Genomic DNA, 21,891 nt, shown 5'->3' with positions numbered 1-21,891 from the left:
CCAAATACTAGGTTCTGCAAGGTGATGAGATACTTTGATCTATCTTGGGGAAAAAAAAAATCACAGAATGGTTTGGATTGCAAGAGACCTTAAAGATCACCTAGTTCCGACCCTTCTGCAATGGGCAGGGACACCTTCCACAGCAGACCAGATTGCTCAAAGTCCCATCCAATCTGGCCTCAAACACTTCCAGGGATGGGGCATCCACAGCTCCATCTATTCCAGTGCCACACCACCCTCATAGTAAAGAATTTCTTCCCAATGTCTAAAACCAAACCCATGCTATCCTAGTTCAAACTATTACCGCTTATCTTATGCGTCTTTGTGACAAGTCCCTCTCCATCTTTCTTTTAGGCCCCTTTTAGGTGCTGGAAGGTCTCCTTGGAGCCTTCCCTTCTTCAGGCTGGACAAGCCCAGCTCTCTCAGCCTGCCTTCATATGAGATGTGCTCCCTGCTCACCTTCCTGGCCCTCAGAGTCACCCCAGCAGGTCCACACACTTCCTGTGGTGGGTGCCTGAGAGCGGGACACAGTGCTCCAGGTGGGGCCTCCACTTTTAGTTTCATTCAAGACACACTCTAAATACAACAATGTAGTAACAATATTAGTGGCAGCTAAGTATTTTAATTTGCCCTATTATTGAAAAATGAAATTAGTATGGTAAAGCTTCAACATCAGAAGTCAGGGCTGTGGTAGCTTTAGCAAAGTTTGCTATTTAGGATTTTGCAGTAAATTTTCTTTTTTTTCTTAGTTTAATATTTTACTCTATTAACCCACCTTTTTTTTAATATTAGAATTTAATGATATTCTTCAACCGGAGATCTCATTTTACAGAATTATAAATTTTTTCATGTAGAAGAATTAATTTTCTTCAAAGACAAACTTGAATTTACACTCTCATTCTGAGCATTCAGGCTGCCTCCTTTAAAAATGATAATTGAGATAAACTCCACTGAATTGATGCTTGGTATCTGCCTTTGTGAATTCTCCCTTATAATTCCTTGGTATAATTTTATTAAGAACCCTTCCACAGCTGGGAACAACTGGGTGTGTCACCCCTAAAGAGCTGGGTGAGGAAGTGCTTAACATTTTTAAATAGTAACCAGGCTGACAACTGAGAGTCACTAAGCTTGTATTACATTCTTACTTTGACAGAACCAAAAAAGAATCAAATGACGTATTAAGACAATCTTGCATTAGTATAAAAAAATTTAAAAATCCTTCACTAACTGCTGTGTTGTAAAACAACATCACCAATTAGAAAATATAAAACACTACACTGAGAAACAAAAATCAAATATACCAAAAGAACTGAAGAGGGACACATAAGCATTTACACAAATAACTGAACAAGATGATATGCACATGACTGCCAGACAGGGTATGTGAGGAGTAAGTCCATCTGGATGATCCTTCTTGGAGCACATGACACATTGCTCTACTGTACCACTGAGCAATAACTTCTGCAGATTTACAGAAAGACTGAACTATAAATCTCAGACATTAATCCACACTCCCATTTTCACTGGCAGAAAAGAAATCATCCATGCCAGGACCATTTTTCCACACCACCCAACTACTAATCTTGCTGATCTGGCAAAGCATAAAGTTTGCAAGGGTTGGAGCAGCAACCAGTAATTTTAGCCAGTCTTTTTCATACAAACTTCTAAACAATAAAATTTTAAGGAGCTTTTTCTTTACAAAAAGGATAATCACATAATCACTTGGAACTGAAAGTCTGGGTATGTAAGAGGATTCTTGCTCCTCTTGTCCCAGATTACTTCTAGTAATTATAGAGGAGGGTTTCACATCATGCCTGTGCATCATCTCAGTTCGAAGAGAAAACAAAACACAAGTGAAAGTTGTAGCCTCCTCACCAGATAGAAAGATTATTTTCTCAGAACAGATTCTGTTCATGAGGAACCGAGGGTCTTGACCTTACCTCAGGTGACACAAGAACACTGTACCACATAACAGAGTTTGGTAACTCTGAATGGCTTTGTGGCGCTGTTCATCAGAGAGCTGTCAGCAAAGGTACGGCAAAAGGCAGCAAGCACACTCAGAAATAAAGTACAAGGAGAAAATAACTCTTCCTGTTGGGAAGGGAGCCTGCCCAGGTGGGACGGGATGGCAGCCTGAGACGGAAACAGCCTGAGGGAATAGGACTTCCCACAAGGTAAAAAGGAGATACCACAGGTAACTGCCAGGCAGCAGAGACAGGAGAAGCACATGGAGCACCACTGCACAGAGCTCATCCATCTCAAAAGGGAGGTGTTCCTCCTGAGGACCTGCCCAGCTCCTGAGGTGACCGATCAATCGAACAAGGGTAACAGGGACAGAGATGCAACCTCCCAGACAATGGGAAAGACTGGTTTTGCTCTTACATAAGATGCCAACTCTCATGTCCTCCTTAGCAGCAGAAGCAGACCCACCCTTTTAATGGTACATTCCTCTGACCAGTTTTCAACATCCAAGGCAAATCAAACACCTTTTCATACCTGACAGTAGATGCATGTCCTACCAGCATGCTGTTCTCTGCCTGTTAAGCTGACTTTTCTAAGCAACAGTTTATTTAATCTGTTTTGGGTAGATAAAAAAACCTGTGCTAACAGTGGTGCAACAGTAGAACACAGCAGTCCTCTTGTGGTGTCAAAACACACACTGCTTCAGGCACACATTAATGTTATCCCACACAGCATATCACCGCTGCTTTAAGATGCGGGCAACTAGCCTCAGGTGATAGCAGCAAAATGATTTTGCTTTGGAATGCTAGAAATCCAAAAGTTAAATGCAATCTTTTGAATAAGTCAGCAAATGAAAAGTTTTACTTCTTGGTGACAAGAAATTATTTACTTCTAATTATGAAACTAGATTAACAGAGGATAAGACAAAAGCAAGACATGAAATAGTACCCCTTTTCTGAGGCCTGACATCCTACAAGTTTTGAAGACATTTGTAATTCATCTTGAATGTATGAAACTACTTATTTCTATTAAATAATAAAAGGACACATCAGATAAAATTCCTGATCAGACAGCATTTCTCTCCTGACACAAATATAAATCTCTCTGAAAATCCTCAGAAGAATAGCTTGCCCTCTGGGTAATAAAATTATTTCTGTAATTAACTTTTCAATGGAGAGAGTTATCTTCATGTAACTTATTTCCTTTATTTCTTGGAATAAAACTTTCCTCCCATCCCTTTCCAACCTCCTAAATACATCAAAAGTGCTAGTATATTTAGGACACCACTTTACAGCATGCTCACATACAGAAGTTTTGAATTACTCTGGAAGCATTTAATACACACTGTGGGACTGTCACATGATATATAATGTGTGGAGAAGCAAACTCATACTGAAACAAATTACAAGAACATGGCTGTATGGCTGGCAGCTCTTTTGACTCTAACCCAGACCCCCCACACTGCTGTCCATAAGAAGTACTCAATAGTTAAATCTGCTTTTTTGAAAAACACTAATTAAAGCATTGCTGAGAAGGTATGATGTAAAACCACTGTTGTCTCGTGACAACTTCAAATTCCAGCCTCACTCTCTGCTCACGGAGCCGGGAAGCGAACTGGTGGTGCTGCAAGGACCCAAAAAAGCCTGGCTCACAGACCCACTGGATGGATTTCACGGCTGACCTCTCCCGGGCGCCGTGGTTCCACGTTGGGACGAGTCGGACAACATACCTTGCACAAGAGCTCGCTATCTCGGCCTCCCCGCGCTCCCAGCCTGTCGCTACTGACGCTGCTGAACGCCAGCTCCCGACTGCCTCCAACCCTTCCCAGCCATTCCCTTGGAGCAAACCTCCACCAAAACAACTTTTGCTAGGGCTTTGTGAGTAATTTAAACACGGCAGAGGTTACCAACCCTCCGGCTTTTGGCGTGACGTAGGGACCGGCAGGGAGAATGCCAATGTCCTGGAAGTGTGCCAAGTCCCTAAACAGCAGATTAGTGAGAAATTACATTTTGGGTATGAGTCAAAAACTGAAAACACATTGACATCTCACATATCAGACCTCAAAACAGCATGAACTTTCATTCTGAAACCAGGCAGAGAGAATGTCAACAGGCTACCACTCAACCCACCTACAAGAGATTTCTTTCTAATTAAAGCAGCTACATATCATTTCACAGTATTTTTTCCTTGTATTTGCAGAAGGATTACTGCCTGTTCCTCTTTGATAAAACTGGTAATTTAAGACAGGAATCAATCCTTCACATTTAACTTGACAGGCTTCCAGCAAAACCCACTAAAGATTTCATTTTTTTGGAGACAATAAATTCACCCTTTTGTCCCAATATAATATAAACAGTTAACACTGTAACAAATCAGTGTGCCCTAGGATGATTTTTGCTTCGACTCATTTATCTTAAAACCCCTGTCTTAACAGTAAAGTTTCACCTTAGTCTCTCAGAAACTAGTAATAAAATTCTTATTAGGAGACAGAGCAGTCTTGAAATATGAAAATCCACGAAATATATTTTAGAACCAAGCCACTTCTATTTCACAGGAAAACTCTCATCTCCATAAACATGCCATTCAGTACTTGATTTCTACTCATACATACACATACATCTCTTGACAGGGGATGTAACACTCAGAGACAAACATCTGATTAATACTTGAGTGGCAAGACCAGCAGTCCTTCAGGAACACTATACCTAAGCCTCAAAACCATTTGGATAAGTATCAGAAGTACCACCTCAGCCTTTCAGATTTACATCGGTGATCACAAATCATAAAGAAAAGTGATGCTTTTGATATAATTTAACAATTTTGCTCCAAGTCTAAAATAAGCTGAACAGTTTCTATCTCAGATTAAATGCTGTAAATATTCATTAACAATTAGTTTGCTTGTAAGGTTACTATTATAATCATACTTCATCTTTTAAATTACATTTCTGAAAGTCTTATCCTCTAGCTTTAACAAGGCTTAAACCCTCACCACAGTATTCAGAACTGCTCATACCAGATTAAAAGAAGAATTTTCCATAGGCAAACATTTAAAAAAAAAAATAGACCGAGAAAGCGCTTAGAGGGAGAAGGGAAAGGAGAAAACAAAACCACAAAACTCACTTGACTGTAACTCGATTGGACAAATCCTGAAGATCTCCTGGGTGAAAAAGCTGAGCTTCTTTGAGTCCAATGTTTCCACACGCTTTCAGAAAAACATTTATATTATCCTGCAAAGAGAAGTAGAAAGCAGTTGCTCAGTTATGAGCACTAAGCAGGTTTTGCAAGATGATTAGTACTAGCCTTTAAATGTCAAAGTCCAGCTCACATAAATGAAACTGGAAAAGCAATCTTCTGGATCATAAACGCTGCTCGTTTCTCATGCACACAGCAGGCTGGGCTGCGATGGCAGGGACTGAGGGCTATGTTAAAGATTACCTGGCATAAGGCAGCAGTGAGCCAGTAGGCAGCAATCTCCACTTTGATGTCAGCTCTGCTCAGCAAACAAACGCCCTCTTCCTAGCTTTGCACGACAAGCCTCACCTCAATGCCTTTAAAAATAACTCCAGCTACTGACATTCACCACCCAGAAACTCTTGGCAGGGGAGGAAGAAGAGGAGGGACTCTTCGTTTCTATGCTCACAGACTGATGAGGGAATACTGCACCTGGAGTCTGGGTTTGGTTGCTGAGCAAAGCTCCGGAGAGACAGAAACCAAACTGTATTCAGAGCTGCTGCTGCCGCCTCACTTGGGGGGGGATTCTTCCCGAGTCCCTCCCCTTCCACTTCCCACACCCCCTCCTCAACTTCACACCGATCTGTTACAAAATAGAGGAGCAGCACCCACTCTGTGCACCTGCTGCAGGATGGACTGACCCATGAGAGAAATGTTAAAAAAAGAATAAATCTAATGATATATACAGAGATTATACAACTTGTGATCTCTTTCCACTTCATGAACAGTGGGCGATAGGCAAGAAATTCCTTCTCGTTAAGGCGGAATGCTATCAACAACAAAAGAATGTGCCCTCTTGCGCACTTGCTTCCTTCAGCTGCAAGCCAAAGGAAAAGGTACATGAAGTTACTTAATTCATAAGCTACACACAGCCCTGTCATTAAGAGTTTGTAAGTCAAGGTGCTGATATCAGAATTTCACAGTATAGAAAAGTTCTGCTTTAGCAATTTAATATGCTTTAAAATTATTTTTTGACACATAATACAGTTATTCCTTCATTTAAAAATCATTAAAAAAAACAACCTACAAAGAAAATGACAGCTGCTTCTAATAAAGAAAGTAAAACAAACCAAAGAATCCCCACAACCTTCTGTTTTGAAGGTCCCTGGGATTCTAGTATTTCTTATCAGTCTGTAAACATGGCTTAATTCAAGGAAAATATTTGAGCAAGGTATTCCCCATGCAGGCTGCGGGCTCTGCGTTACCACATCTGAAAGATCCCAGGTGTCTCATACCATGAAGGTTATGGCCCAAGGCCTGAAGTGCTGTGCCATGGCGGGGGCTGCTCTGCTGCAGGGGGTGCAACATGATGGCAAACATGGGGGACTCCATGTGGGGGCAGATGAGAGGAGGAAGCTGGGAAGGATGGAGGACAGGCAGCCTCACCCATGCCCAGGTCCCTGCAGTGCCCAGGGGGCTGCTGCACATGTGCCCAGGGAAGAGCTTCATGCTGTGAGATGCAGCCTCAGAAGGGGCATTTGCTTTTCCTTTCATGCAATGCCCCTTTTTTCTTTCCATACACTATAGGGAAAATTGTCTAGATGTGCCAACTTTAGACAATTAATATCTGAGTGTCCCCTTAGTACTAAACCAGCAAGGACCTGAAAAGGCATTGTTTCCTCTGCATGGAAGAAGCCACAGGCTACATTCCCATTGCAAGAAGAGGAACTACTTGCTAAACAACCACCAGGGCAGTGTTCAGGGGACTAGGGAGTCTATGAAACTGGCAAGTAAGGCACAAGAAGAAAGCAGCAGAGCAGAAAGAATGAGTAACTCCAAGTTAATGAACTGACACCAACACCAGTGAAGGCAATATGGTTTGATTGGTCTGCCCAGTCACCACAGCAACTCAGAGCAAACTCCCAAACCAATGAGTTACATCAACCACAGGGCTGAAAATGAGCACATTGTGCAGGTAAACAAGGAAGAAGAGTCAGATTTAGAAAAACAGATGTCGTCTACACCCTGACAGCAACAAAAACAAAGCAGAGGAGTTGCTCACCAGTGGCTGCTTGGCTGCACAACCACCAAACTTCTGGCACATGACATAATTAATGTTGAAGGTGTTTCAGCAATTAAACCTATCAAGCATCAACCTCTCGATAAATAGCACTTACAGCCCCTGAGAACATCCCTGCTAACAGGAGTCAAGACCATCAGGAATGGGGTCAGAAGCAGGAGGAGCTAACATGGAAGGCAGAACACCGTTAGTTACAGTGCTCACGTGCAGGATAAAACAGGGTTCCAAATCTTCCTTCCCTCAGCTCCCAAGCCAGAAGTTTGATCATGCCTGCCATCTCACAGGTTACTGCCCCAACACCAGCTGTTCTGCAGCCAGGGCCTGGAAATGACCCTCACAGCATCAAGAGATGACACACCCAATAGACTTTTTATCGGGTTTGGAGATTGACACAAAAAGGTATCATTTAAACAAATCAGCACTCCTAAATACTGTCTTTGCCAGGTTATTCTTGACCATTCCTAATCATCATGGTTAATCAGCAAAGCCACAGGTCTTAAAATAGCTAGCAGCCATTTTAAACTCTACCAGAATAATGAACAGGAAGATGAATTTTAAATAGCACTACAGAAATAAGTAGGAAAAAAAAGACAAGTTATCAACCTTCCAATTAAATTTATCATTAGAAATGTGAACGGGAACAGTTTTCAGAGATTAATGCACTCAAATATAGAAACCATTACACCATTCTTTTCACCAATGTAACTGTACTTTAACAAAACTAATGGTCATTGCCACTGCAGCTTCAAAGGACATACTGTAATCCGAATCTCATCACACTTCACAAAAATAGTTCTATTTAAACAACCAGACCTCAAAATCCTGGAAAAGCACAGCACACCAAACCTATCTCCAGGTGACAAAATTCACTGACAAGATGTCCTCAAGAGAAAAAGGCTCATACTTGCATCCACTACCCTCTTCTTCCACTGTGTTCTCAACCTCTGTAAACACGAGGAGGCCACTTAAATTTAATAAAGAAACAAATTAGCAGAGAAAAAGAATTATGATGCCAAGGGAAGATAAGGGACTAAAGACAAACTGGAGAATTTGATACCAATAAAGTGGGTCATGAGAGGCAATACTGGTGCTACCTATCAGCACAAGAGAAGCAAAACCAGAAGGGGAGAGAGGGGCTGCCCATTTCAAAAGCAAGGATTAATCAGTGGACAGATCAAATACATTTTTGCAGAAAACATAAGGTTCTGACCATTATTAGAGAAAGCTCTTGAACTAACAGGGATGAAATCATCAGTTAATTTTTGTTCATGTTATTAAGAGAACTCAATCACTGCATTTCCCTGAGCCTCTGAAGTTGAAATACACATCACAGAATTACAGGTTTTAAATCACAACAAAAATAAAGCCTGAAGTCTAAACCACAAAATTCAAGTGTAATTAATTTCTGGTATGCTATTTCTACTTCTAAGTGTCTTAGTGAGAAGGGGTGTGGAGGTTTGACTGAGACTGTGGGAAGGGCTAGTTTTTTCCCCCAGTGGTGGGCATGATGGAACAGCAGAGCATTTCAAATGTTCCTAGCATGGCTTGAGTTTTCCACATGTTGTACACACTTAGATTAAATGCACAACGTAGAACACTGACTAGATAGAGCTATTACCCTTCAGTATTCCATTTTTGCCTCAAACTTCAAAGTGAACCGCACCCAAAAGTGCTGCAAAGTCATAATATAGGAGAGATGGAGCTGCCAGTGGGAAACAGGTCATCTACAAGCAGGCTTTTAAATACTGCTGTTCAGGGAAAAGGCAAACAATACTGTACAGTTGCAGCTCTGTACCTGACTTTCTGGTCCCCATGGGGCACCACTGGACACAAACCCTTCCCTCTCCTGTTGTTAAAGCATTTCCCTCCAACCAATGCTTTGAAGGAGCCAAGATGCCATCTCTACACTGAAAATGAGACTGTGGTCCACACCCTCCCTCCAGCATCTGAGCAGAGCAGAACTGCTTCTCACTCCTGCAACTCCATGGACTTGAGGAGAGGAGCTCCTCAAAGCTGAGTCTTTCCTCACTGGTCCTCAGTGCTGCTCCTAGGCCAGGAGCAGGGAGGCTGTGCCAGAGCAGGTGAATGTGAGGGAAAGAGCCAGGCCATTGCTGCAGGGCTCCTCATTGCTATCACCAGCCTCCAGACCACAAAGAAGAAAGAAGCTGGTAACTCCATGGGGAAACACAAGAATTTGGACACCTTCCTTTAAAAATAACAATTTTAAAGAGCAGCTAAAAAAAAATAAAATTGAGGCATTGGACCACTGGACCGTGGTTCTGTGTCGCACCTGTGATCAGCTCCTAATGTACGTTACCTTGGCAAGAATTTGAAAAGAAAGACAGAGCACTGGTGAGGTGTTGGTGGGGGGGGAAGTACAGAGGTTCCTCAACACCTAATAAACCAAAGAAAAAGAGTACTTCTAAACCAGAAAAAAAAAATCAGCATGAGCAACAGGAAAGAAAAAGACAAAAGATGCAAAAAAGATCAAGAAGAGGTTGACCTTAAATAGGAAGAAAACCCCAAAGTCACCTACCTGAGAAGGGGCATAAAGTGTGGAGTGTGTAAAACAAAAAAAAAAAGAATTTTTTTAAACATCTAAAGTAAAAGCGAATTAAAAGAGGTCTCCCCATGTAAAGACTACCTTATTTTGACTACTTACATGCAACACAACATCACCAAATTCAGCTTGTGTAATAGAGCTGCAATTTTATTTTTAAAAAATCCCACATTATCATGATTATCTGGGTGGGACAGGAATATTAATTTAAACAAGTGCTTAAATACATTTGATTTCTTTAGGGTGCAGTCATGCTGTGTGGTAAGCCTGATCTTCTCTCTAGTTAACTGTTTCTCTGAATCCCTGTGTATGCGCCAAAACACAGTGAAATCTCGTAGGCATACAAGTTATGGCACATCTTTCAAATCACTTGGCAACAGGGAGAAAAACAATTTAATTACCATGTTGTTTTTTGTTTTTCCTGGATGTATCAGCCAATAAAAGACAGTGCTCTAGGTTGTCTCCTATTCTGATATAAATACCCACTCTTTCAGTCATACCCCTTATTTCTACTGCTATTCAAGCTCTAGTTTGGAGGGGAGAGTTGGGTAGGAGAAGGGTGTATTTTTGGTGGGTTTTGGGGAGGATTTTAAGCAGTTATTTTCAGTGTATGAAAGAGATGGTACCCTATGCTTGCAAGGCCATGAAGTGTATTTGCACTAAATGTTACATCATCATCCAGACCATGATTTGGCACCAGAGGTGGTTTTCAGTTTCCAGGCTTTAAAAAAAAAAAAAAAAAAAAAAAAAGACAAAAGACAAAAACCACCAAGTACCTATAGTGCCTAGCAACAAAAGCTCTTGACATTTTAAGAGTGACTGATGCATTTTTTTGGCTACAGAATTCTGAAAGTCATTTGAGTAGACCACATTTAACAGGCATTTTTCCTTAGTACTGCATTTATCAAGACATTTAGTCATCTTGAAGGAGACACAGCTTTCTACTGTGCATTCATGACAAACCCTCTTTATTAGCACCCTCATTCCCTTAAGTAAGGCCAATTTCTATCACAAAAAACTGGTATTTTTTCAAAGCAGAAAATATTTTTTCTAGACACAGCATTATACAGTCCACTCAAGTCAGCTCAAATCAGTTTAAGGCAGAATTCAGAGCTGCATTTGGCAGCAGCATCACCACACAGCTCCACGTTGTTTATATTCAGAGGTGGGGTAAAGGAAGGAGCCTGCAGCAGGAGCTCGCTGAACGGGTTGGGTGACTCACTCTTCCTCGGAGGTGCGTTTCAGTTGTTAGCTCCGGCTGCGGGCTGGGCCAGAAGGGGTGAGAGCACAGGAGGGAACAGGGCTGAACGCAAACCCCGTGGTCTGACCACAGGCCTGGGAGCCAGGAACTCCCCATTACCACCTTGGCCTTGAATGTCAGGGTGTTCAGTGCCCATTACCCACCCATCCCATCTGTAGTGCGTGATCCCAGCTCCTACTGCTCTCTGTGTTTCTCTGAAGGCCAACAGTTTCAACCTTGAACCAAATGCAGGAGGAGTGGATAGGATACCTAAACTGCTCTTTTCCTCCCTTTTTGGGTCCAAAACTAAAAATAGCAGTTAAAACAATCATCCTGCAGACATAATTTGACTTAGAGTGACCTCAGGGCTCCTGTTCAGTAAATTATCCCACCCATAACAGAGTGCACAGAGCACTGTGTTGGCCAAAGATCAGAAACTGCGTTAATTGCTTTGCCACTCCCCTCTGCCCGCCCTTCATTGCTTTTCCACACTGGGTAAAACAATAAATTACTGTGATCCTTGACACAGGGATTCCCTGCTCCAGCTCTATGCATGATTACAGATACTAAATCTTTAATGATTCACTGTCAGCTTTCCTCTCAGAAAGCAGGTGCTCCTGCTGTGAGAATGCAGGAATGAAACTCTGTGCACAAACTTTGCGGTTACCTTGGTGCTGCCACTATCAATAACTGTAGTAAGAGGAGGAACATTCCCCTTTGCCATTGCAACCATTACGGAAATGATATTTTGAAGCACCCTTAGGGAAAGAATCATTCTGGTTTCGGACAAAAAGGTCCATCTGTCTCCCAAACCCCAATTCCATCTGCAGTGACTGCAGCTGGTTATGGATCTCTAAGACCAAGGTATGTATTGGAAGAATGTTCCCCAAAACTTGTTATTCAGGTCCTGACACTGCCCACCACCATGGGAAATGGCCAGAGAAGGCACCTCTGCTCAGCCCACCCCATTGTCTGCCACCTCTTGCAGCACTGAGCTCCACATTTTCTTCACAACAGGAGCAACTGGATTAAGGAAAACACACAGGAGAAATTAATGTGGGTTGATGGGTTTTTTAAACAAGACTTCAGAGTTGACAACCTTTAAGGTGTTTAACATAGCAAAGGACCAACTGTCTTCAATGACTCAAAATGCCTCCCAGGCTCATATCTCTAACTGTGCTACAGCATAACCTTCACTATGACATTACAAACATATATCACAGCAACAGTGTGTACCAAATGAGCCTTTTATTGATAAGAGAGTGAATGTCAGGTTGTAAACTGCAGGTGTGTTTCTGGGATGTCACTGCTACCAAATAAGGCAACCTGGAACGGAGAAGGGCTAAAGTACTGCATGTTGGCAGACAAGCCTTGCTACTAGAGCTAATCCACTCAGAGCCATTCATACTGAAATGAAAGTATAGGTTTGGAAAGCCAGTATGGAAGAACTAGCCTGGGCTATTTCCTTGTTTAGACAAGCCTTAACTTTCCCACCAGTTAGTTGCATTCCAATCAAAGTCAAGGGAAAAAAATAAAAATTCAAGCTATATGCTTTACACCCTGAACAGTTTATACAAAACAGACTCTGCAAGCAAAGTATGCTAAATACTCCAATGCCAAGTCACCACACTACACAGAACTGGAATGACAGTAATCCACTTAAAGGTGAAACTCCCTTGAAGACTAATGAGTAATAAAAGAAGTAAAGACATCTTGTTCTTGAAACACAAAGTTTTGGCAGAGATTGCTTTCCTCCTCCACCCCCCCCCTTTTTTTATTTGTATACATAAGGTTTTTTTGTTTTGCTCACACAGGTTAACAACTTGATATAGGTGAAATTCAGCTTCTTCATACACAGGACTTCATAAACAGAGCTTCAGACAGCTTCTTCATAAACAGAGCCTCAGATCCTGAATTCACATAGCCCCTGATTTTTGGACAGTTATTTAGTGCTTCATTCTTTGTAAGAGAGCATTTGGAAGTGTGCTTCCTTCAAGAGCTAGGCATCATTTATTTCTTAACAGGAGTAGCACCCTAGTACCACATCTAATCCTTCCTGCCCTACATGGTCTTATCCCATGCTGTCGAGAAGCTTTCCCAGCACCCTGGATGGATGAGTTGGTTTGGAGATGGCTGCCTTGGAGTCCATCTGAACCCCTGCATCAGTGCCACGCTTCCTCATGGCCCTCCTCATCCTCCTGCCACACAGACAGCAAGCTGGTCAGTGCAGCTGAAACAGCTCCCAGCACTGCATTTGGCAGCACTTGTTGCTGGTGTTGTTGTTAACAGTTCTTTCACACACCTCACTGGAGGAGGGTGATTCAGCACACACATGGGCGCGGAGGTGTTCGGGCAGGTGTTCGGAGATGTGGAATGAGGATTTTGTACTAAACAGAAGGGTGGATAGCAGAGCTGCACAGCCCCACCATGGATACCACAGAGAAAGTTAGCACTGCTGCAGTTAACATCTGCTTCCTTTGAAAACTGAATTTTAAACACCTGGCACTGATAAATATCTGACAAGCCAGAGGTGGTGGGGGGAAAAGGTACTCCAGTGTCCACCTTATGAAGATTTAACACAAATAAACACTGAGTGCTGAAAAGAATCTCAAATCTGCACTTCCTTCACAAAGGAAGGAGAAATCAGATTACGAATGTCACAAGTATGAATTAAGGTGTGTACTTCTTCTACATGGTTGACATTTTTTTTCCAGTTAGGAAGGAATGTTTCTTGACAAACAGACACAGTCATCAGTTACTTTAGAAATAAAGCCAGCATACAAATGACAGAGTAGACCACAGACTACAGCTGATTGAATTGATAAATGGAAATTTCTTGGAGCTCATTTGGCAACAATATTTATTTTTTTTAAGTGACAGCAAGCTGATGCAAAAAGGGTAATACTTTTTCAGAGCTTTGGTTTCAAGCAGGAAAAAGAGTAACAATTTTCCATATTAGAAAGTTCTTGCTGCCCATCATATTACTTTATAGTCAGTTGACAAGATTTTTAAGACGTAATTAATTAGTTAGCATTTTGACATCTCATCCCAGTAACACGCTAAAAGCATTGGTTTGGAAGACCTGATCTCATTTAAAGCATCCCAAAATACTGCTTTTGAGTCAGAGATCAATCAGCAGGCACAGCACTTACAGCACCCCTGACAAAAGGCCAGGGCAAGTAGTTGAACCACCATTCCTTGGGGTCTGCATCCACACACTTTTTCCCCACTTACGTCTCCTAGACATATTTCACTCCACCATCACTCACCTAAAAACCTGTCAAGTTCAACCCCGTGCCTGGGTTTCACTCTGCCTGATCGATGTCTTGAGCAGCTACTAAAAATTTCATAGAGTTTGCATCAACCTCCTCTTTCTCCACACCCTATATTTCAAAGTGTTTAGGCAGCAACAGAAAACAATTAAAGGAAATTCAGAGCTAAGGCTGAAATGTACCATATGTTTTCAAGCAGAGGGGCACAAAACATCAGTAAACCACTGCTGAGATTACATACTCCCACTATCAGGCATTGAAAGACTACAGAACAATGTCATCTCTAACTATTAATAACCATACTTCCTTTCTAACACACAATTCTTTTCTCTTAATTGTCTGCTAGAGGCATTTCCATACAGGCCACATTCCTTTTTCCCATAACACAGCAGAAAGATTTATAGTTCCATATGCATTCCTATCACGTCTTGCATTACTCCTGACATTTGCTAATTTATCCTTTTTTTTGGTTTACAGTGTGGTCAGTGAGAGAACTGGACTGAAAGTCAAGATTTCATCCCCACCCTACTATGACTTGCTTGTGACTTACTATGTGACTCAGCACAAAAGCCATTAAAACTCTCACTAACCACACACTACTATCTTTAGGTATAAAACTGAAGCAATGGTAAAGAGCTCTTTGCAAAGTACTCCAAGATTTGACACATTAAAAATTTCTTATATAAGAAAAAGAAAGACTTTTCTCAAACTTTACTATTGAAAAATCAGATTTCTACACTGCTTCATAAATTTACAAAAACATTTTAAAAGACCAAAACTTGTTTTGATTTCTATTTAAACAGAAATTTCATCCTAGTTACTGTGGCCATCGTGTTCCCAAACCTGAACAAACATCTGCTTAGGAGTTTGAAGTAATGTAAAATTCAGAAGTTTCAGTTGCCAATGGAAACACAGTTACTGATTTCCAACTGCAATTTTTTGAACACTGACAAAATCTCACTAAGATACAATAAGCAAGAAATTTAACATTTTATTTGATGGCTACATTTGAAATATAGTGCTGTGTCAATTCCCAGGTGAAAAGATTTTTTTCTCATAATAATAACATGGGATCATAGAATGGTTTGGGTTGAAAGGGACCTTAAATATAATCCTAGTCCAACCTCCCTGCAGTGAACAGTGACATACCCATCTAGATCAGGTTGCTCAGTGCCCCATCCAACCTGACTTTGAATGTTCCCAGGGATGAAGCATCCATCATCTCTCTGGAAAAGCTGTCCTAATGCCTCACCATCCTCACAGTAAAGAATTTCTTCCTTACATCTAATCTAAATCTAGTTGAGGTAATGGTTTTTATTTAAAACTATTACCTCTTTTCCTATCACAACAGAGTGCTTTCTAAAAAGTTTGTCCTTATCTTTCTTATAACCTTCCTTTAAACATTGAAACCTAGAGCCTTCTCTTCCCAGGCTGAATAACCTCAACGCTCTAAGCCTGTCTTCATAGGAGAGGTGTTCCAGTCACTCATCATTTTTGTGTTCCTTCTCTGAACCTGCTCCAACATGTCCATGTCCTTGCTGTGCTGAGATCCCAGAGCTGATGCAGCCCTGCAGGTGGGGTCAGAGCAGAGCAGAGGGGCAGAATCCCCTCCCTGTCCCTGCTGCCCACGCTGCTCTGGATGCAGCCCAGGGCACGTTTGGCTCTCTGGGCTGTCAGTGCCCAAGGCTGGGTCATGTACAGCCTCTCAGCCACCAGCACCCCCAAGCCCTTCTCAGCAGGGCTGATTTCATTTCTTATATTAATAGTGGGGAGTTGCCCCAACCCAAGGTGCAGCACCTTGTATTTGTCCTTGTTAAACTCCTGAGATTCCCATGGGCCCACTTCTCAAGCTTGTCCGGGTCCCCCTGGATGGCATCCCATGCTTTTGGCGTGTTAACTGCACCACTCAGCTTGGTGTCATCTCCAGATTTGCTGAGGGTGCTCTCAATCCCTTTGTGTCACTGACAAAGACATTAAACAGAACTTGTCCAAGCAAGAATCCCTAAGGGCTATCACTTGCCCCTAATCTCCCTCTGGACATCAACTGTGAGCACTACCCTCTCCATGCAACTGTCTAACCAATTCCCTATCCACCAAACATCCACCCATCAAATCTCTCTCTCTTCAGTTTAGACAGAAGGATCTTGTGGGGGACTGTATTAAAAGCTTTATAGAAGGCCAGATAAGTGACATTCCTTCCCCTATCCACTGATGTAGTCACTCTGTAACAGAAATCCAATAAGTTGGGTCAGGTAGGATTCATCCTTGGCAGTTCCAAATCATGTTCCTGTTCACTAAGTTCCTTAGCAGAACTTTTTGGACGAGCTGTTCCATGCTCTAAACAGACAGAGGGGTGAGGCTGATGGGTCGGTGGTCCCCAGGGTCCTTCCTTCCTACCTTTTTCAAAGCTGGGTATAGTGTTTCCCTTTCCTCACAGATTTCTTGCTTCCCACAAGAAAAAGGACAGTTTTGGTAAGTTTTTTTACCTGCAGCATAAGACTACTGAACTATAAAGAGGAACCTGTCCTCATTCCTACTATCCAAAGTGCTCCTGAGCCTGTATTAAACATATAAACTGCATTATAAAGAAGAGCACATTGGATGCAGGGCATGAGTTTGGGTAGGTCATACCCACTTTCACTTTCTTCGTCTTTGGTTTTAGATTTATTGAAGTTCATTCATAAGAAACACCAATTGCTATTGTAAAACAGAAGTTTTCCCTCATGTAAGGATTATGCCAAGTAATAAGTCTCTTGAAATACTTGTCTTTCTGAATTTCCCAACAACTTGCTGAGCATAGTCATCCAGAAAACGGGTAATGATACCTCTTTATTTTTGTTTACATGTTTAAATTAACAACTCTCAAAAAAACCAAAAAATAATACAGGTATCATCTTGTGCCTTGCCTTATGAAAAATAATACCAGATGAAACAGCTTCCTGGTGAATGACATCAGACAGGACTTGCTCAGCTTCACTCTTAGCAGGGCTGCATGTGCACTCACCTGTACCTCTGAATGTACATGCCACTGACAAATCCAAACCCAGATCAGCCACAAGACAGGGCCATGGAAGCAGGGCTGGAAGCAGAGCCCACAGCTCCCACATTGGCTGTGATGTGTTCTGTTAGTCTGCAAAAAGGTGACTTAAACCTTCAGAAAAAATAGCAGCACTCCACATCACTCAGTATTACTCCCTCAGCAGTGAAAAAAAAAAAAAACAAGAAAAAACCAAGAAAAAGGTCAGAAAAGCAAACAGAGCACATCATATGCTTATCAGCTCACTAGTCAGATCTTGACCAAAATTTATGAAGCTATTTCTTACAAGCAGTTTTGCTGTACAACCAGGAAACTTAAGTCTATATTTTCTGGTGTTTTGTAGTGAAGCAAAGCAAACAACAGCAGCTTTTCTATAACTTACTCCATGTATTTGTGTACTTGTCCTTCCTCATTTTTCATGAAGAATGGAAATGAGAAGTTTCTTTATAATCAATTGCTCATAGCAGACAAGATACCTTTTCCTTGTTGGAAAACATGTTGTCAAACCACAAAATCCTCCCCCTCGTGATTATATTCAAACCATCTCCACATGCTGGGATTCAAGCTGAAAACTCTATTTTTTGAGAAAAAAGGTTTTCCTCTGTGTTTGCTTTTGTTAAACATGCATTTTATCTTTTATTACTATTTTTATTTATTATTTTATTACTATTTATTATTAATATTTATTTTTATTATTACGATTGTAGCTCATACTAGTCAAATTCACAGAGCAGGAGTTTAGGATGAAAAATAATTATGTAAAAAATATATAATGCAACAAGACAGAAAGGATGTACCAACATAAAGGCTATACTAAAGACTAGAATGTGAACAGCAAGAGAAGATAATCAGCATGAAAGAATGAACTTTGAAAGTAGTGGTGTTTTGAAAAAAAAAAAAATTAATTTAGATCAAATTAAGCCTTTCATATATCATTAGATTTCTTAAATTTCAGTGGAGAAAATTAATTTGATTCTAAGTAATCTAGAGAAGGAAGTTTGTAGCTAAGTCTTAAGTAAAGCATACAACTGAACTAATATGTACAAGTATGAACTTTGCCTGAAAATTTATTTTGAAATTGTCCAATAATAAAGTAAAAATGTCATCTGCATACCATTCCCCTGCTACAGAAGGGAAAAAAAAAAAAAAAAAAAAACAAAACAAAACAAAAAACCATTACCCTGGTGAAAAAATTTTCCCACAGAAAAGGAAATTTTGGCCAGCTCTCCTTGATGACAAAAGATAAGGAAATACCAGGGCGGTTCCACGGTTTGCAAAATGTTAGGCACAAAGGCACAGAAAAATATTTTTATTTTTTATGTTCTCCACCCCTTTTGTTATCTCCCCTTTCATTTTAGTTTAGCTTTCTGTCATATTTCTCTCTTTTTACCTTTATTATTCCCCACTTTCCTGGCTTAGAAGGTATATGCCAATGGCCTCAGTAACACTGTTTCAGGTGGTTGCCTTGGTGCAAGTGGTATAAATACCTCCTGATACATTCAACAAGCACATTTTAGAATGACATCATATTACACTGCATTAAAGAGAAGCAATGATGTTGGAGTAGCAGCTGTCAGAAGGATATGTTTCCTGTTCAATCAGGACAACAAACATTTGAAAAAATCTGCATGGAAAATCATCAAGATGTTCTCCACCCTGAAGGAACCCTAATTTCCCACTAGGAAAAAAAAAAAAAATCCCACTCTACAGTATTTCAGATAAACATTTTCAAACCTGCCACTGCCTAGAGATGTGCAACTTTTTTTGTGTGTCTGAACAGGAAACATAAACTCATAAAAAAAATCTCTTTTCCAAAGCTGAAGAACTTTGTGAAGATGATATTTTGTTCTTGTGTTCATCCAGTACACACACAGAAAACTGTCTGAGTTAGCAACATCTCACCTTGTTTGAAATCACAGACCAACTTGAAACCAAGGTGCTAATGTCATTTCATTTACCGCTCTGAAAAACCCAATAGCTTCCTATTCTGCCCTGCTGTATGATCACAGCCCTCATGTCTGGGATGTGAGAAAAAGCTTCCCAAACACAGTGCAAAGTATTGCACTACCATCTTATTCACAGGAGCTGCAAGCAAAAACAGATGGTCTTGGAAGACCAAATTCGGATATTGCAAGGCAAAAATTGGTATAAGCAAGATTTCCATTTGCTTCCCCCTCTCCAAGGGAGACACCGGCTTCTACCTCAGAATTTGCTTCACCACCTAGTCTCAGCTGGAAATGTACCTTCACTGAAATTCTGTCTTGCTGCAGACTGCACATGTTACTCCTGAGCAACAAGCAATGTATTATTCTGAGAGATATGTTCAGCTTGCATAAACTATACATAACTCATTCATCTTCCAGCTGTCTCATGGCATCTGGTGACTTTCACTCCAGGTTATGATTCTCTGTGTTCAGCCAACTGAGGTGAAAACAGGAGGCTTTTGTGGAACAATGGTGCTGCAAAGATGCACCTCTGAAACTGTTCAGCAAAGCCTTGTTGGAAAATATGTTGTCAAACCATAGAATCTTCCCCCTCATGATTATATTCAAACCATCTTTACATGCTCGGATTCAAGCTGAAAACACTGTATTTTTTGAGAAAAAAAAATTCCTCTGAGTTTGCTTTTGCTAAACATTTATTTTACCACGCCACTACCCAAGAACTATAATCAAAATAATTTTGCAGGACCTGAACCCAGCAAGATTTATCAATTTGAGTAATTTTCTTTAAATACCATCTCTGTATCACACAAATAAAGACCAAAAGAAGTGGATCTTTATAGTAACAAAGTGCAGTCTGCACTTTTTCTACTGTTCATAATGAAATCTCAGCTTCCACGATGCTCTGACCTTCCTGCTACCCTTCCCATGCCCCCCAGAAACACCTGAAGGCTTCAGGACCTACTCTCTACCAGTTTGCTTGCCCCTCTGCTGTACTGGGAAAAAATATGTGCACTGCTCTTTATACAAACTGTATTTTAGACAGTCTGAAATATAATTGTTGTTATCTTATTGCAGTGGTTTCACACTGTTGTCTCCTTATCACAAAAGTTTCATACCTCCTTGGTGGTTTCTCGTGGGCAGCTTCTCAGAGCACTGCCTCTTTGTTCTTCTCACAGCAGCCAAGTGACTCCAGTTCCCTTCTCACGCAGCCACCCCTCTCTTTTATAGCACTCTGCTTCTCATTGGCTACAGCTGTGGCTGTTAAAGTCAGGCCTGCTCCTAATCTTTGATAATTGGCCCAGCTGCAACTCCTTAGGAGTCAGATTACTTTCAATACTATCTTTATTTTCTTATATTCTATCCCCCTACGTATTATCAGAAATTAAATTTTAATTTTCTAGAAACTATTTTAGTGGAAAAGTCCTAAATGGCATTTAAAAAAAAATCATCAAAATTAAAGCAAAAAACCCCAACAGCTACCTCCCAGTTAACTCCCTTCAGGAAATCTATGGGAACATCACGGGCTCCAAAATCTGCCACGAGCTGTTAAAATCAACCTGCTGCAAGAGGCAACTTTCTGCAACTTCTGCTGGAGTTAGAAGTTGGCACCCTGCAGCTGGCACACCTCACTGTCCGGGAAACCACCACAAAAGCTGCATGGACATTTCTTCAGTCACCTGCTCCTGACCACAGCGTCCCTACGGCCACTCTGGTACTTGCCTTACCCCCAGAAGTTCCATTTTCCAAACTGGAACAGAAGTGAACAGGCAAATGCAGCTAAGACAATAGCTACATCGCACACACGGGCCTCAGGAGAGAACTGGAACAGTGAGGCTAAAGCAAAAAGTTGTTTTATGGATACCAAGTTGTAGCCAGATCCAACTCTTCTTCCCAAAGAGTTCTTACAAACCCCCCAACACAAGCTGCAGCCCAGATTTCCCATGCCATGTCAAACTGGGGAGAAGTTTAATCAATTTTCTGAACTTTCCGGGTAGCAATTAAGCATTTCAAATTAACTGAATACCAACTTTCATTTCAGTATTTAATCCTCGAAACACATCTATTTATTTTTCCATTCTGTCATTATTAGACCTGAACCACTGCAATCCACACCTAAAAATCACTAGGCAGTATTACAATCAAACTAAAGGTAAAAGCTAAGGCTTAATCTAAGTTCTGTAAAATGTTCCTACTAACATAAAGTCCCTATCAGATCTTATGAGAAGTAATGTGTCATAAAAGAAAACAAGCCCCAACAAATCAATAATGCACTGACCTCATTAAAAGCAGCACCTCACATTAACTCAATGCAAAAGAACTCTAGCACACAATATTCCATATAGAACAGAATGTTTAATTATTCCTATAGGCCTTCACTTGCTAATTTACTGAAACAGTTTGTTTTCAAAATAACCATGAATGCAAAGAAGTGAGATAACAAAACCTTTCTGGAGATTCAACCAAAGGCATCTATTCAACACCACATTTCTGTACAGCTGAAAAAGCCTGTCAAATAGTTGAAGTGAACACAATGCTTAAACAACATACTTATACGGAAATGAAATATATTAACTCCCTAGGGAACAAAACCAAGATTCAAGGAATTTCTGGAGGGGAAGAAAAA

At 40.9% G+C, this 21,891-nt stretch overlaps 1 protein-coding gene across 27 annotated transcripts in view; it reads right to left on the bottom strand.

The window, feature by feature from the left end:
• LMO7 (LIM domain 7) overlaps positions 1–21,891 on the bottom strand; it is a 131,806-nt gene that overhangs the window by 69,195 nt on the left and 40,720 nt on the right. For 24 of the 27 annotated variants that reach the window (XM_074535535.1, XM_074535539.1, XM_074535537.1 and 21 more), the window contains exon 4: positions 5,083–5,189. In XM_074535535.1, the coding sequence (XP_074391636.1) occupies positions 5,083–5,189 (107 nt within the window). Of the gene's footprint in view, positions 1–3,691; positions 3,821–5,082; positions 5,190–5,287; positions 5,325–5,397; positions 5,441–21,891 lie in introns of those variants that run through there. The other 3 variants (XM_074535553.1, XM_074535556.1, XM_074535555.1) reach the window with 3 other exon arrangements.

This window comes from Zonotrichia albicollis, chromosome 2 (genome assembly GCF_047830755.1).
Source record: "Zonotrichia albicollis isolate bZonAlb1 chromosome 2, bZonAlb1.hap1, whole genome shotgun sequence".
Lineage (NCBI taxonomy): Eukaryota > Metazoa > Chordata > Aves > Passeriformes > Passerellidae > Zonotrichia > Zonotrichia albicollis.
Note: the sequence above shows the minus strand (reverse complement) of the source record. Positions and strands in the feature narration are given on the sequence as shown.